This window comes from Molothrus aeneus, chromosome 3, assembly GCF_037042795.1.
Source record: "Molothrus aeneus isolate 106 chromosome 3, BPBGC_Maene_1.0, whole genome shotgun sequence".
In the NCBI taxonomy this organism is placed as follows: Eukaryota; Metazoa; Chordata; class Aves; order Passeriformes; family Icteridae; genus Molothrus; species Molothrus aeneus.
In genome coordinates this window covers 26,668,663-26,686,009 of record NC_089648.1, presented here as the reverse complement: position 1 = coordinate 26,686,009, position 17,347 = coordinate 26,668,663, and the positions used below count along the sequence as shown (strand labels likewise).

The 17,347-nt window shown below is 51.0% G+C and overlaps 1 protein-coding gene across 1 annotated transcript; it reads left to right on the top strand.

The window, feature by feature from the left end:
* The first annotated feature begins 1,726 nt into the window (after positions 1-1,726).
* FOSL2 (FOS like 2, AP-1 transcription factor subunit) lies at positions 1,727-16,025 on the top strand. The gene is made up of 4 exons (XM_066546531.1): positions 1,727-1,934; positions 7,902-8,156; positions 12,163-12,270; positions 13,760-16,025. Exons 1-4 carry the CDS (start codon positions 1,836-1,838, stop codon positions 14,267-14,269), a joined length of 972 nt encoding a protein of 323 aa, XP_066402628.1. The 5' UTR covers positions 1,727-1,835; the 3' UTR covers positions 14,270-16,025.
* The last annotated feature ends 1,322 nt before the right edge of the window (positions 16,026-17,347 follow it).

The window sequence follows — 17,347 nt, the reverse complement described above, 5'->3', positions numbered from 1 at the left end:
ATTTAAACAATCTGTGAAGTAGCATCACTGCTGTATTCGCTGCAGATCACCTCAGAGCCCGCGCTCTCTGTGTGCATGGCTCTGCTCTATCTGCTTCTGCCACCTTCCAGCCTGTGCTAGTCAGTGACCTGGCAATGCCAGAGCCACCCGCGGCGGGCTGGTACAGTTCTTGTCCCACCAGCTCCTGCTGCAGGGAAGCCCAGGGCCGTCACCTGATGTTCCTGTGACATACTCTGGTTTGGAGACCTAGCGTGGCTCTGCAGATCCTAGGAGGATGGAGGAGTCCACTTAAAAAGTAAAAATAAAGGTAAAGATTAAATAATTAAAAATTAAAATAAGGGGGGGAGGGGGGGAAGTAAGAATAGTTATCAAATTTGAATAAGAATTAAAATATTTTTTAAATTGCATGAAAAATAAATAGGAAAAATATTTTTAAATTAAAAATAATAGCACACTATTAGTAAATAAAAGAAAAATGTAGTTAATGAAAAGAAATTAAAATTATAACCACCAAAATACAAAATAATAGGAATATAAAATAATAAAAACAAAAGAAATAAAAATAAAACTAGTTTAACAATGCTGTAAAATCTAGACGAGTCCAACGCTTGGTTTACTGATGCACTGAAAAACGGACCGAGCCCTGGGGCACCCCTGGTGCCGAGCACCCTCCTGCAGGGAGAAGGGCTGGATCGAACGCCCCCCGAGACCCCGTGGCGGGGCGGGCCGGTCTGTGAGGCCAGCAGCTCTGCGCCGTTCCCCGCAGCCACCCCCGCGTCCCTCTGCCGGCGGTGCGCTGTCCCTTTAAATCCCCGCTGCCGGGCAGGGAATCCCTCTCGCAGCGCGTCATTCGCGGCAAGGAAACCCGCGCTCGCGTCGTGCGACGCAAATGACCATTTTTGGCAACGTGCGACAGCGGACGGCACCAAGCGGGGCGGGGGGAGGCGGGGCCTGCCGGGAACCGGGCGCCGCGCTGCCCCCGCCGCTGCGCCCGCCCCGCCCGAGCCGCCCGGACCGCGGGCCGGGGAGGGGCGGGCGCGGCGGGCGCGGCCGAGCGGGCGCCGTCCCCCCGCGGGCGGCCCGCCCCCCCCGCCGCGGCGGCAGGTGGGAGGCTCCGCGCGCCAAGGTGGGGCCGGTGCGCCGCGGGTTTGACGTGTGCGAGTGCACATGGTGCGGCGGCGGGCGGATAATAAGCGAGCGCGGCCGGGGCGATGCCATTGCTCTGAGTCACCGCGGGCGCGCGGAGCTCCCGCTCGCAGCGCCGCCGAGCCGCGGGGCGCAAGACCCGGCTGAGTCACCCCGCGCCGGGAAAAGGGGCGGCCGGTGTGTGGTGGTGGTGGTGGTGGAGGAGGAGGAGGTTGGGGGGGCGGAGGAGAACCGCTCCGCCTGCAGCCCCCGGGCCCGGAGCCGCTCCGCCGGCGGGGCGAGTTTCGCCGGGCAGCGCGGAGAGAGGACATCGGCGAGCGCCCGCTTGCGCGCACGGCTCTGCTCCCGCCGCGCCGCCGAGTCCTGCCGTCCCGTCCCGTCCCGCAGACGCTCGGCTGCCAACTGAGCCACTTTTATCATCATTGTTATTATTTTTATTATCTTTTTATTTTTAAATTTTTTCCCTTTTTTTTTTAAGTTTTTTTTTTTTTTTACCTTTTCCCCCCACTTTCTTCCTCGTCTCCAAAGCCGTTTTTATTATTTTTGTCCCTCTCCGCGGCGAGCGGCGGGAGGCGAAAGGCAAGAGCCGAAGAGGTCGGGAGGGAGAAGGGGGCGGGGAGACGACGAGGGAGCGGCGGGTGTCGGTGTGGGAAGGCGGGGACGCGGCTCCCCCGGCCCGACCTCGGACCATGTACCAGGACTACCCCGGGAACTTCGACACCTCCTCCAGAGGCAGCAGCGGCTCCCCGGGACATCCCGAGACCTACTCGAGCGGCGCAGCCCAGCAGGTAGGGCCGGGCGCTGTCCCTCTCCCCTGGTGCCTCCGGGGGCGGCTTCGAGCGCTCCCGGGACGGGAGTTCACCGCCACGCCCGGGGAGCGGCCGGCGCTTCCTCCGCGGCGGAGGCACGGGCGCCCGGCGGAGAGGCGCCGGTGGCGGTGGCGCAGGCAGTGCCGGGGCGCGGGGCTGCCCGCAGCCGCCGCTCCGTCCCGCCGCCCTTAGCGGGGCGCCGCCGCTTTCCTTCCCTCCCTGTCCGCCCGCCCCGGAGCGGGTGCCGCGACGCGTCCGGAGGGACGCTGACCGGAGTTCCCCGCCTGTCGGGACGGGAGTGCTGCGGGAGGCACGGCCTGCCCCGAGCGGGGACGTGCGGTGAGGGAGCGCCGGGCAGTCTCCGCTGGCCCGGCCCCAGGTGGAGCGGGGTGGCCGGGTGTCGGTGCCGAGCTCCCGCCTGTCGGCCGGGCACCCGCCGCAGCGCCGGGCCGGGACCCGCTCGGCAATCAAAGGGCTCCTACGGGCGACTTCTCTGCGAGGTCGGTAACGCGAATATAGGGGCGCACCGAACTCTTCCTCCTTCCTGCTTTTGTTCTCATTGGGAGCTTCTCGCTGTCCACGTTCATCGCGCCTGCCCGGGTGGTGCCCGGGGCTCGCCCGCAGGACTTTGGGAGGCTTCGCTGGGACTTTGGGAGGTACCGCCCGAGTTATTCACGGAGATGTCGCAGCCGCCGTGGAACACGGCGGGATGGCTGGAAGCGGGCTCTGGGTCTTTCCAGCGCCTGCGGTTGTCTGCCCGCTTCTCCCCGGTTAAACTTTGTCTCCGAGGCGCTGACAGTCTCTTTGCCTTTTCCACGGGGCCCACGCTGGCACCCCTCGGCCGGCGGCGTGCCGCCGTGCTCAGCCCTCTGCCCGCCCGCTCCTTTGGTTCCGCCGGCCGCTCTCCGGCCGGCCGCGGCTCTTTCCGAGCCGGAGTTTCCTGGGGCTCGCCGGAGCGCTCCCGGCGCTCCCCGGCCCCGCTCCCTACTCAAGCCCCACTACCGGGCGGCGCTTCGAGAATGGGGAATATTTCCTGTGGAAGCGGCGTGAATTCGCGGACCTGAAAGCCCAGTCTTGTGGTTTGGTTTTTTTCCTTTTGATTTTCCTAAGAAAATACCTCGAAATGACTTCTATGTCTAGATCGACTAAATCTACCACTTCTGGGGAAGGCATTACACAATCGGACCAGTTATACAAACCTGGGTTATTTCATAACTTGTTTACATCAGCTGGCCCAGCCTCACTCTTTTTTTGCCTTTTCAGAGTTGGGCTTCTGACCCCCCCACCCCCCTTTTTCTCACAATATTATTTCTTGTGTGGCTTGTATGAGCGAACTGGCAGTGTGAGCACAGTGTAGCCTTCGCATCAGGGAGTCATAGGATAATTAAAAGAGAAAAAAAAATTAAAAAGGAAAAAAGTCCAGTCTTAAACTCTGCCAGCCGTACCAGCCCGTGACATTCCTCACATTAAAGAAGTTTTACCAGAAATGACTCGCTGCCGCTCCCCGCCTGCTCCAAAGGCATCTCGCTGGTGCCCTCTGCGGGCTGCAGTCTGGGGTTTCCCGGGATTCTAGCTCCGATAAAGCTTATTCCCTGGTTTACAGTAAACGCTAGGACAGGGTGGGGGAGCGGGAAAGGGGGTTGAGAAGCTGGAAACGCCCGGCGAACTGCAAATTCTCACTCTCTCTTTCCTGCTGTGATTTAAGAGCTGCTCTGGCTTCAAGCACTTGCTGCAGGAGGTCGAGAAACTCCACCACCGCTTCACATTTGAGCTGTCACAGTCCGAGCAATAACTGGGTTTTCCCCTTTTTCTGGGGCTCCACGTCTTCCCCAGGCAGCTGGTGTGCGTGCCGTCTGATCCGGGGAGCAGAGCCCCGTTTCTAGGGTTACTATCTGAAACAGGGCTTTGAGCAGGACGTTGGCTTAGCGAGAACATAAATGTTTTCTTTAAGAATCCGGGAGATTTCTCAAGGCCTTGTGCTCCTTCTTTCCCTTGATCCTTACAGATGTTGTAGATTAGGATCAAATGTAAGCGTTGCCTTTACCCTAGCAGTTGGGCTGTTCTGCTGATTCTGGTCTATGGAGATCTGCAGTTTTATCACTACAGAAAATATGCATTGCTGAAATTTTTTCTTTATTGTGTTCTCTTTTTTTTTCCCCAAAAGCAAGAAAAGATGCATCAGTCACATGCTTAAATGGAAATTGTGTCTCTGAGCCAAAACTTTGATGCTTTTTAATTATTTTTTCCCATACAGCACAGCACTGGAACATTTTTCTTTTAAGTTGCATGTCATGCTATTTTCCTAATCACTGACTTGCCATGTGGTAAACATAGACTTTAATGGGAAGAGTTTGTATACTCTTTCAGAGTGGTCAAGTTTCCCCTGAGATATTACAGCATTGTGTCCAGTTTTCCTTCGAGGAGATGCTCAACATAGGAGAGCCACAAGGGTCTTGTATTTATTGTAAGATCTATCACATATACCCTGTATTTGGTAACTGAGTAATGTTGAAGATGCTCTAGGATTTTTCTCACTCGCTTTGTTGTTGGGTTTTATTTTTTTTTCCCCAGCCATTATACCCATTTCTCGACTGGTTTCTAGTGCTGCTCAGCACAGTTACAGATATCAGTGAAGGTCCAGAGTGGACCAAAGAACACAGTGGGGTGCTCTATAGAAACCTTAAGGTGGAGAAAGGAAACACGAAGCCAAAGCTTGAAATGTCCCCGTGCTGTCTGTGCTGCTAAGTTGTGAGCTGCTAACGTAGTCTGCCCCTGCTTGTGGCAGGACTCACTGGAGCCTCCCCCGACTGTGGATCTGAGAAGGCTCTCATCCAACCCCATATTTTTAAGGCAGAGCAGAGACTGACCTCAGTTCTTGGCACACTTAATAACAGGACTCTTTCTGTTTGCTGTTTAGTTGTTGGGGTTTTTTAATGATACCTTCATCTGCATTTGCTTGGGTCAGGAGGAGAGCGGTGGGTTCGTGGCTGAGCGCGTGCTGCGTGTGTAGCCCTGCAATCTGCCTATCGCCTCATCTCTCTCTAGTGCACTGAATTCTTGTAGAGAGGAACAACTGAACGCTGGCAGAGAGCTGCTTCTAGGAGCCTCTTGTGGGTCAGGAGAGGAGAGCTGTGCATGTCCTGAGAGGAGAAGGCAGGAGGGTGTCTGGAAGGTGGGGAGGTGGGTGAGGGCAGGCAGTGCTGTCAGGCAGTGCTGGCAGGGGCATTGAAGCTCTCTGAGAGGACAAGGGATGGGGAGAGCAAAGAAGGGGCTGCAGTTTGGGGGAAGTTCTGGCACTTCTGTGTGAGGAGGCTGGTGCTCAAAGGGGCCACGCACGGGAGGTGACAGGGAATTCAGGGCCTGCCACTGCCACCAGCAGCATCCCAGGGGTCAGAGCTGTTGGCCACTGGGCAGAATGTGGGGCCCAGCAGCATTTTGGCACGGCAGAGCTGATCCAGTGCAGTGTCCTAGCAGGGAAAGCGAGGTAGGTGGGGAAAGCCTGATCAGTCAGGAAGCATTGCTTGTAAAACCTGGTGTTAGACTGAGCACACTGTGTCTGAAGACTCAAGCTGCCACAGCAGTGTGTCCCTTAATTAGTTATCCAGGAAAAATACTGCCTTTGGAAAGTACAGAATACAGGTTTTTTGGGTTTTTTTTTTTTATTTCTAAGATATTTTGAGTTATTAGGAGGGAAGCTGGGGACAGAGATGGGCATGGCAGAGAGGAACTGGTCTCTTCCCCCCAGGTCTGCAGGCAAGCATTGTGGAGCTACAGAGGGATGTGGCTGAACTGAGCAACTCCCCTTTGCTGTCCTGGAGACCTCTGCTAGTCTTACAGAAGGGTCCTAGGTTGAATACAGGAGTGATTAGAAATGGAGCACTTCCTTAGTCAATACTTGGAGCCTGATTTTTATGTCAGATTCTGGTATTTTATGTGGTTGATTTAGTGGTGGAACTGACTCTCACAACCTCTATTAGGAATTTTTAGCATGTTGTGGGGTGTTGGAGGCAAAGGTTAGCTCTGGAATGCCAGTGGTGTCTCTATGGCAAAGCACCAGAAGCTCTCTGGATGTTTCACAGTCATTGCTTTGTAGTGTCCCTGCAGGGAAGACAGGACATTTCCTCTCTGCTTTTTGGATATGAAAGGGAGGGTGGTGGCACAGATAGGCAGTGGTCGTGGTAGAAGCCACTTGCGGATCTGGAAGTAGGGCTCACATCCCTTGAGTTGGGCTCGTGGTTCAACTGGGCTCGCACTTCCTCCCTTCTGATGAGGTTTAGGTCCTCTTGTGTTCTGGTTATGGAGGCACCAACACATCCTCTTCTGTGCCATGTGGTCACAGCCTACACCGTGCAGAGCAAAGGAGGGGATTTGCACCCATAAATTCTGATGCAGCATTGACAGTTTGTGGCTCAGAGCCTCTTTAACTAATTGGGGGAGATGACATGGACTTTGAAATGTGGGATGAGCTGAGGCTGTGTTGGACTCAAGCTCCAGGTGAATCTCTGAGGTGCTGTTGGGGGTTTTGCTAAGATCTTGGTACCAGTGTCATCCTCTCTCTGTGTGATTTCCCCGCCTGCTTAACTTGACTCACTCCTTCCTTCTCTCATCCTTCCTTGCTAGATTTTGAGCTGTTCAGAGGTGTAAGTCAGCAGTGTCAGTATTCAGACTGGCTCTCCTGGTCTTCAGGTGTTGGCAGCTTGCTACTGCTGGCCTGAAGTGCTGTAGCTATCAGCATGTGAAATACTATTTGCAGTAGCCTTGGTTTAACAAAGCTCTTTAGGTGCTTGACTAGGCACACCCTGAAAAGGAAATCTGTGTTGGTGTCCCTTATCTGGGACGCTTACCTGAGCTGAGGTCAGGCTGATGCAAGGGCTCTCACTCCTCTGGGAAGCCAGGTTGTTGACCCAAGAATGTGCATTTCTCATGGAGTCATTTCAAGGCTTACAGACCAGTGGTGGTGACAGCTGTGGGTCCTACAAGCCCTGTCCCTTGCTCAGTGATTGCTGGAGCAAGACCTGTCTGTGAGTTAATTCCAGTCTAACCATTGAAAGCCTCCTGAAGGAGCTCAGCATAGACAAAAACATTCTTTCTCTCCTGCTTCCCCCTCCGGGGACAAGCGATTGTTTTCCTTGCAATTTAGTGCCAGCATATTATCCAGATGGATTTACCTCTGTCTGAAAGAAGGTGTACATGTATTTTGGAGGCGATCATTACCTGCTGCCTTGGTTTTACTGCTGCCTTGTTTTGTCTAGACAGTGCAGAGAGCTGCAGGGAACTTGTCCGATCTGAATCCTAAGACCTACTTTATAGGCTGCTATTAAAATACATATCCTCGCACGTAACCATCTCAGGGCTGGGTTCCTCAGTGAGCACAGAGCTACTGAAGGAGAAGCAGGCTGCTGTTCTTGCCATACCAAGCCCTACATGGACAAAGCCCAAATTTCAGGGCAATCCTTTGGTGAAAGGAGGCTTTGCTCTGCTTGGTAATGGCATTTCAGAACTGAAGTTTCTCTTCCTTTTCTTTGGGCTCGAAGAGAAGTGTTTCTCTAGAAACTCCTTAATTCCCCTTTTGCTCCATGCCGGAAGGAGTGGTGGGCACTGGCAGGAGGTGGCAGCAGTGGGGATGGTGCTGGGGAGGGGAGGCTGGGCTAGGGTATGCTGGGGAGCTGTGGGGGGGAAGAGGAAAGGGGTTGGGAGAGGGCAGGGCTGCTCTGGAGGGGAAGTGCCTGAGCCCAGTGCCTTCCTCAGGGGTTGTGGCAGGCAGGGGCAGCTTAAGATGCTGCAGAGGTACCAGCTACTGGTGTTCTTGCTTCAGGTGCCGCTTTGATCCTCACCGGTGCCGCTCCTGAGGGCCTAGGTGGTTTTGGAGTAACCACTTATGTTCTGCTCTCATTGACGCTTTCTTCTCTGCTCTCTGTCCCTCTTCTCCTCTGCCTTTCCTCCTAGAAATTTCGAGTAGATATGCCAGGATCAGGCAGTGCTTTTATCCCTACGATCAACGCCATCACAACCAGCCAAGACCTGCAGTGGATGGTCCAGCCCACCGTCATCACCTCCATGTCAAGCCCTTACTCCCGTTCGCACCCCTACAGCCACCCGCTGCCCCCGCTGTCCTCGGTGGCCGGACACACGGCTCTGCAGCGTCCTGGTGTCATCAAAACCATCGGGACCACCGTGGGACGGAGACGGAGAGATGAGCAGGTAACTGCAGTGCCTTGGAAACAGACACAGAGAGATTTCCTCCCCACCCCCTCATGAGATCTCCCAGCACCGCAGGGGAGCACTGAGGTCCATCACTGGTGCTGTTCTCGTGCTGGGGTTTCTTAGGGTGGTGGAGTGTGTAAGCTGGAGGGTGACTTTTATTGCTGCCTCCTCATCATATGGTGAGATTTACCCAGTCTTCATCCAACACTTCGCACCACCAGCCCACATTGCGGCTTGGTTTCAAAAGCAGGTGAAACTCTGAAGTTGAGCCCTGGGTTTCAGTTTGAGTGTCTCTGCTGCTCCAGGCAGAAGGAAACCTCCAAGAAAGCAGAGCAGCTTTCACGTAGGTCCTTTACAAATCTGACACCAAATTACATCAGCTAGTGTTTTCTGTCAGCTCTGTAGCTGCTAGCACTGCTCCAGTGTCCATTTGTGTGATACCCCCAGTCCCAGCCAGCAGCATGCAGGGAGGAACAGCTTCCCTAGAGCACCTCAACTCTAGTATGAAGAGCCTTCTGGAGGACTGGGGTCTAAATCCACCTTCCCACTACAAACCTGTAATTGCTTGATCTTTTTGCAGCAGTTTGGTGGGGATCCCATAAGAGATTTTTCTGCTCCAAACCCAGAGGTATTTTTGTAACTGGCATGAGGTGGCTTGTACCACTGCTGCCCTGTGCTCAACCTCCTAATGGGATAATCAAGCTGGGACCCTGGATCTGGTGGACTAGGTGCAGGCATTTTATCTTCTGGAAATCAGCGCTGTTGTTCTCCTCTTAGTAAGAATCAGCCTTCTCCAGGGCTGTCTGGTGAACAGCTATTCACAGTGCTAGGCTGATTTCTCTTTAAAAATAAAAAAATAGATCTGACTAAACTTGATGTCCCCAAGTTGTTCCCAAGCAGCATTTGTGTGGGTCGCTGCGGAGCAGTGCAGTGAGACACACAGCGCACCCTCCAGACACGAGCGCGTGCTGTTGCGTGAGGTCTGTTTCTAATAAGACTCATCAGCCCTACTTTTACTTCTACGTCATCTGTTTTGATTCACAGTCCGATTATTTTATGTGGAGTTGCTGTCTAGTTTAGGCCCAAGAGGTTAAAGATAGAGTTTAGCAGTACCTCTGTGTGGGGAGCTGGTATGGCTGCAGTGAGGACCCATTTTTGGGAGATAGAATGGAGTAGCGTGGTGGTTCGGGTACGTGCCAGCCTTTTCCACCAGCTGGAGCTACTTCCCTGTTCCCTGCATGCAGGGCTGGTGTCCAAAGGCAAAGAAAGTCTCACAGAGCTGGAGGAATAATTAGCAACAACTAATTTGTTTGACAAATGCTGCCTCTGTGTTCACAAATTGGCCGTGAAGAGATCACCATATTCTCTGCTTTATTTGTTGTTCAGAGTTATTTGCTGAAGGATGCCTGCCAAGCAATTCCTGGCCTGTGGCTTGTTTGCAAGCCGTTCATTGTGGGTCATTCAAAGCCAAGTCCTTTTGATTAGACACGTGCTAAGGCGGTACCGGGGCTCTTTACTGTGGCCCTTTGGCTCAGGTTTCCAGGGTTGGTGCTTTGAACACCACATCGGAGTGCCTTTTTGGAAAACCTTGTGTAACACTTTATGAAAAGAGCCTGTTTTGATGAACGTTCCTGACAGTGAATGCACGTATTGGGCTTGGACAAGCTACGAATAACGCATACAGCAGGGGCACAAAGAGTGCCAAATCCAACCACTTTCAAACAAATCCAGCAACCACTGATGGAATATTCCTTTTTAGACCTGGTAAAATGTTAAGAACATCCAGATTAGGGGCTTCTGCCCTGTCTGTGCAATTTTTGCAAAGCAGTCTTTGAAACAGATAATTTTTAAATTACTGAAGGCCTTTGTAGCAGAAATTTTACTCCAAACATATTTCAATGAGATCTGTGCTTCCAAAGCATGAAAAGGCTCTTGAAAATTCTACACAGGGGCCCCAAGTCAGCATAGCTTCTGTGTCCATGCTCAGTGCTTTGCCATACTGTAGATATATGTGTGCAAATACACTTTTACCCTGCACTCGTGTGGGGTAGGAAGAGAGTGGGCAGAGCTGTAGCAGGGAGAGCAGTGCCTGCAGGGGCTCCTTCCTGGGGGAAATATTCTGCCCAGCTGAATGGAGCTACCACCGGCCTTAGGATGGGCATTGTGAGCTGCTGATGGAAAAAAAAAGCTTTTGGGCCTAAATTCTGTGTCCTGCAGTTCTAGAATTGCCAGAAATGAGCGAGCTGAATGCCCTGAGGCTGAAGTTAACTTACTGAAACTGCAAACATCAAAATTGGGGAGATAGAGCAAGCCAAAACAAACTAGGCTGAGGTTGGAGTAAAACTAACACTAAAAAGAAAAGATAGTAAAATTGTGAATGTCTCTTTGTGATATTGACAGTCCATGAAGATATTAAAACTGAAGCTTCTCTGAAGAGGTGTTTCTTCCCATTCTGTGCTGGCACTCTGTGAGATGTGACATGTGCTTTGCCAGGTGTCAGGGTTTTGCTTTCATTTACAGTCACCAGACCAGAGTCCCTGCAGCACACACGGGCTGGGTGAGGCTGAAGTGTAGGGTACAAGGTTGGAGTCAAGGGCTGGGCACGTGCCGTGGATCCCCGTGACTCCTGCTGGATCCCCGTGCTGCTCTGTCTGCATGGATCCCGCTGGATCCCCGTGCTGCTCTGTCTGCATGGATCCCGCTGGATCCCTGTGCTGCTCTGTCTGCATGGATCCTGCTGGATCCCTGTGCTGCTCTGTCTGCATGGATCCTGCTGGATCCCTGTGCTGCTCTGTCTGTATGGATCCTGCTGGATCCCTGTGCTGCTCTGTCTGCATGGATCCTGCTGGATCCCTGTGCTGCTCTGTCTGTATGGATCCTGCTGGATCCCTGTGCTGCTCTGTCTGCATGGATCCTGCTGGATCCCTGTGCTGCTCTGTCTGTATGGATCCCGCTGGATCCCCGTGCTGCTCTGTCTGCATGGATCCTGCTGGATCCCTGTGCTGCTCTGTCTGCATGGATCCTGCTGGATCCCTGTGCTGCTCTGTCTGCATGGATCCTGCTGGATCCCTGTGCTGCTCTGTCTGTATGGATCCCGCTGGATCCCCGTGCTGCTCTGTCTGCATGGATCCTGCTGGATCCCTGTGCTGCTCTGTCTGCATGGATCTCGCACGCTGGGTGCCACAGCAGAGAGCGGGGCCACATCCACTCGCTCTGTGCCCTGCAGGACTGGCTCCTTGGCTTTGGCCATGGCACAAACCTATCTGCTGCTGCTGGGGTTTGTAAAACCTTGTCTCAAACCCCCAGAACCAGGCATAGCTTTGACCAAGTCTTGCGAGCTCCCGTTCACTTCCTTTGGTTTCGCAAGAGTGTAGTTGGATGGGTTTCTATGGAATTGCTCCTGATTTACATCAGTGAGGATGTCAGCTGGCCTCAGGAAGCCCTTGATATCACTGGAGCCTTGCCTGCTGATGCAAGAAGCACTGTGTTATCTTGCTGAGTGCTCAAAAATCTGAGGTCAGATTTTTGGGTGGTATAAATCATTGTTGCTTCACGAACTTCATGGGAGCTTTGCTGATTTCCCTGTCTCCCCCTATACACCATCCCAACCTTCAAGAGATCAACTATTTTTGTGTGGGAAGGAGCAGATATTTTCTTTCAAGAAAGAGGCACTTACAACATCGTGCTCTGGTTTTGCTTAACGTACCACCCAAGTTGTGAAACAATCAGAGCATCTTTTATCTGTTTGGCCTTGGTGCAGATTCACTGTCCTCTTACACAATCTTCTCCCTGTGCCCTGCTCCTTCTCCTCTCCCTTCTGCTAAGACCTGGTGCAGGCAGAGATACTGTGTGCTTTCATCTTCTGCTGACATCAGTGACGAGGGGGAGTGCTCAGCATCCTGCTGGATCAGGCTTTTTTCCTTTGCATTGTGGTTAAATCCTCACAAACTTAAAGGAATGCCTTGCTCAGATCTGATTGGATTTTCTTGGCACTTGCCCACAGCTGTCGCCTGAGGAAGAAGAGAAGCGAAGGATCCGGAGAGAGAGGAACAAGCTGGCAGCTGCTAAGTGTCGTAACAGGCGTCGAGAGCTAACAGAGAAACTCCAGGCGGTATGTGCCCTGCACGCATTCCTCCTTCCTTGTCACCCACCCTTCCAACCAGCTCCAAGGACATTGCTCTTCCTCCACCAGCACGTTGGAGGAAGATGCTGCAAACACACTCTGCCTTCTTCATCCAAGGCTGCCCAAGGGTACTGCTCCTACATCAACAGCTGCTGATGAGGGGGACTTGGCCCTGGAGCTTAGGACCCTAAAATTCTCTTTGCTCAGTGCCCAAAATGTCCTAGGAGCTCTGTTGCCTTCTCGCCTCTCAACTAGCACAAGTCTCCCTGACTCTGGTCACCTTTCATAAGACACTGTGTGCATAAAGGCAGGTTTTAAGGACAAAAATACTGAAGAGGTCGGATCATCTGAAAGCCATAGAAAATAAGGGAGATGTTATGTGTACCTATCAGAGCTATATCCTTTAGGCTTACTCCTCCTTTGGAGGTGGGGTAGTAACTGACTTCCTTCAAAAAGGAAGCAGCACAGAGATGTGTGCCCTGATGCTGTACAAGTAATAATTAGTAAAGCTGGAGAAGCTAGAGCAGAGCATAAGAACCAAGGTGTGGGTAAGGCACTGGTTGAAGAGAAGACAAGATTGGGTTGTGTGAAATCAGCTGAAGAAAGGCTCCAGTGCTCCTGGTCAAGAACCAGCCTGGTTTTATCCAATGATCTTGTTACCAAGCACAGCAGCAGTGAAAGCACACCTGTGAAATGTGCTGCTGCCTCAAATTAGGAGGTGTTCTCAGTGTGTTCTCTCAGGAGGGGAGGCAGGACATCCTATAGAAATGTTGTGACTAAAGTGATAGAAGTGAGAGGAGTGTGCAAAGTGGTAAGTCATGTCCTGAAGGGCTGAGTGTGAGTTTTGTGAAGTTATGAGCTCCTCACATGGGAAGGTCCTAACTGCTCCCAGACTGACTGATCCATCTGTGTGATGTGACCAGGGAAAGATAAATGTATTAATCATGGATGCATCAGGGGGTGATCCAGTGTTGGTCCTTTGGGCAGGAGTTAGACAAGTGTCAGCCCTAATCTGGAATATGCATTACAGAAATAAAATGGAAACAGTTTAGAGACTGCTATACACTACCTCTGTCAAAGTGAAAAGAATATTACTAGCCTAACATGAAAAAACAATGGAAGGAGATCTGGGTCCTCTGCTAAAGTGTCTGTCAGGCAGACAGCAAGGGAGAAGACTGAAGTCATAGGCCAAGACAGAGTGGCAAAAACTAGCCATCAGAAAATTAAGGCAAGTTCACGAGATTCTTTATAACATTTATAACACCTTAGATTGGTGATGTTTGGGAATAGCCTACAAATAGGCATGTGAAACACAAGATGCTTGACTGGCAATGACTTGGTGTCTGCTTGGCTCATGACGAGTCTGGGGTGTATCTGCCTGTGCCAGATGGGATCTGGACTTGGTGGCCCTGTTCCAGGTGAGGAGTAGTTCCAGAGCCTTTGCTATTTTATTTATTTATTCCCCTTTTGTCTGCAGGAAACCGAAGTACTGGAGGAGGAGAAGTCAGTGCTGCAAAAGGAGATCGCTGAGCTCCAGAAGGAGAAGGAGAAGCTGGAGTTTATGCTGGTGGCTCACAGCCCTGTGTGCAAAATCAGCCCCGAGGAACGTCGCAGCCCACCATCCAGCAGCCTCCAGAGCATTCGGACTGGAGCAAGTGGAGCCGTGGTGGTGAAGCAGGAGCCTGTGGAGGAAGAGATCCCATCTTCCTCTTTGGTCCTTGACAAAGCCCAGAGGTCTGTCATTAAGCCCATCAGCATTGCTGGAGGTTTTTATGGGGAGGAGGCACTCAACACTCCCATTGTGGTGACCTCAACACCAGCCATCACTCCTGGCTCTTCCAACTTGGTGTTCACCTACCCTAACGTGTTGGATCAGGAGTCTCCTCTCTCCCCTTCTGAGTCCTGCTCCAAAGCTCACCGGAGGAGCAGCAGCAGTGGGGACCAGTCCTCAGATTCCTTGAACTCTCCCACCTTGCTGGCGTTGTAATCCCCCTGCGGCCCCCCATTTTGCCAGTGTGTTACATCCCCCACAGCACCATGGGGGGAGCCCCCTCCGTGGGATTAGAGACAGGCACAGGATCGTTCAAGCACAAGGGCAGCAAGAACAAGGATGGGGAAGTGCTACAGCTCCAGGAAGGAGAGTGAGGACCAATGCCAGCTCCCTGGAGGCAGGAAACGGCAAGGGTGGGACTGACACGCCAGGGTTGTTTGGAGAGGGTGATGTCCGCTCTGTAGGGACTGCCTGTGGAAACCTCTTTGTGGCCGTAGTGGACCTGGGGAGTGCTCCTGGCCAGGACTGAAGGCGAGCTGCAGACAGTTGCTAGTCGTCCCTTTCCTTTGTGGATTGACTTGAGCGTTGTGCTCTGTGCTTAAATCATTCTGGTTAGTTGAACTTACAACTTCTCTCTTGTGTGCTTGCTCTCTCTCTCTCTCTCTCTCGCTCTCTTTGCATATAATTTCCAATGTTGTCGATCCCATTACATTTCACTCAGTTGCTCTGAACTCTAAAGTCTAATTAGGATCTTTGCTCTTGGGAATAGCTGTGGGAAACACATAACACATAGGGTTGCCCAGACAGGAGGATGACAGCTGGGAGGACCAGGAGATAAGGGGGACCAAGAGGAGCCCAAGAGCTCAGCAGCAAGGGCAGAGCTTGTAGTCTCTAGCCTGAGGCACAGAGACAGCAGAAGTCTCATGATGAAACCTCTCTTTTTAAAAATGTGGATATATTTACCCCCTTGGGCTCCTCAAAAAACCAAGTTAGCATCTCAGGGCCAAAGCAGCATCAGAAAAGCTGCTGGGCTGGCACTTACCAGTGACTGGCAGGGTTTTACCCTAGTTTGCTGGATATCAAGTCTGCTGCTTGTTGTTTACTTTTCCTGGGCTGCCTGCTGTCTAGGGAGTATTACATCTTCCTTCCCATCAGGGCTCCTGACTCAGAGGCTGATCTCTTCCTGTTAGTAAATCTTCCCCTCCCCTTGGCCATATTTGCAGAACATGGTACAAAAAAAAGAGGTGGCACCACATGCCTATAAATCTAGGATGGAGACTGGCAGCAGCTAAGACAGTGAAATTAGCTGGCTGTACCTTTGCTGATTTTTTCATTGTTGGGAAACAAAGCAGCACATATCTACCAGCACAGCACAGGCCACAAGGCCCCAGCTCCTGACCAAGCAGGATTGGCATGGATAAAGTGTTGACCTGTTTGAACTACAACAGAGCTTCTGACAAGCTCTGGCAAATGACAGATTGACAGCTGAGGAAAATCGATTAGCATTATTTGCACCTTGGTCTTTGGCCTCTGGTTTTTCTTTACATTTTCTTTGCAGATTGATCTTTTGTTGTGGTTGATTGGCCTGAAGACAAAGAATCAAACCAAAGGGCTCTTTCCCTAGTCCTGGGTCCTTCTCTAGCCTGTGGGCTTTACTGCTACTACTAAGTGCTCAGAGAGGGTACAAGCTCTCCAGTGCTCATGTTCACTACTGAAAACAGTAATGTGTGTAATCTATTTCCACTTGGAGCCAAGCTCAATTCCTATTGATATCAAAGTACTGGCAAAACATGACCCTGTGCACACTAGGATTGCCCAGCTTGCCAGCTAAACCACTTAGGAGATAGCTCTTTGGTCCTGCCTATTGAAGCTGTGGTGGCAGCTATTTATTTTTATTTAGTTTGTCTTTTTCTTTATACACACACACACACACACATATATATATATATATATATATATATATATATATATATATATATATAATTTTCTTTTTTAAATCAGCCGAAACTGTGGCGTTTCTTGTTCAGGCTGGACCTGGAGAAATACAGCATACAATTATACAATTATAGGGCTAGTCATATGAGATGCAAAACTGCTGCAGTCCCCACCAGCTCCACTGGGAATTAATAGGTTTCAGTCTTGTGGAACTGGGACTTTAGTCAGAAGGGCTAACTTCCCTCAAACTCTGGCCACTGCCCATTCCTTGAATCCATTCAATGGGACACTATTCTGGCTCTAAAGGTGGACCTTGACTTTTTTATTATAACTATTATTTTTAACCCAAGTATTTACTAACCTGCCAGAAATATGTGAGGGATCCTTTTGCTTCATAAAGCTGATTGGATTCGGGCTTTTTCTATATTGCTTAAACACATCCAATTTGATATTAGTGCTAGAGGTTTCAAATGGAGCTCACACAGTAAGTAAAATTAGTTGTATTGTCCTTAAATGTACATCAAAATTTCCTTTCTAATAAAGTACATCTTAAATTTCCCATAGTTAGCACAAAGGATCCACTTTTCCTAGGGTTTTACATAGATGATATTACTTTAGGTGAAACTCCAGCTTCTCTTTTTGATTTTGCCAAATGCTTGTTTGGGCCACTCTGGACTGAGAGTCTAAAACTGTTAATAAAACATCTCTGCATGTCATTTCCACACATTTTTGAGGAGAACAAGCCTGACAAGTGGTGGGTGAGTTTTAAAATAATGCAGCTACTTTTGAGGCTAGCTGACCAAGATTGCTGTCTCCTGCGAGATCAGTAACATCCGCCCCTCTTGTAGGGGGTTCAAGAAGTCAGGTGTCTCCTCAGATCTAACTGGTGGAACAACAAAAACCTACCTTTGCTTCTGGTCACTGAATCATTGCCAAAAGGAGCTGCAGCTGGTCCTTGTCCACTGCCCTCCTGCCTGGTCATTGACCTGCTCAGAGACAGAACAAGATGCTTCCCTTTCCTGACCTGTGATACTGATGGGAGCCATGTGAAACTCCTCAAAAAAGAGGATTATTTTCCACTGTTTGGAAAAAGCCTCAGATACCTTGTGCCTGTCTGTTTTCTCCCTGAAGTCTCTCAAAGAATATCGGTGTTGGAATTGCTCATCTCCAGCCTTTTGTGTTTTGTGGATCCGCCTTAACTTTTGTTTAGTTTCTGGCAGGCAGGTACAACTTCACTCCCATTTTGGTCTGGCCCTACATGATTCTTTTAATGTTTTCTGGTGTGCTCTTTGGGAACTAATTGTACTTCCCATGCCCAAAATGTTATTTTCCATGAGTACCTTCCCTGCTGATTCCTAA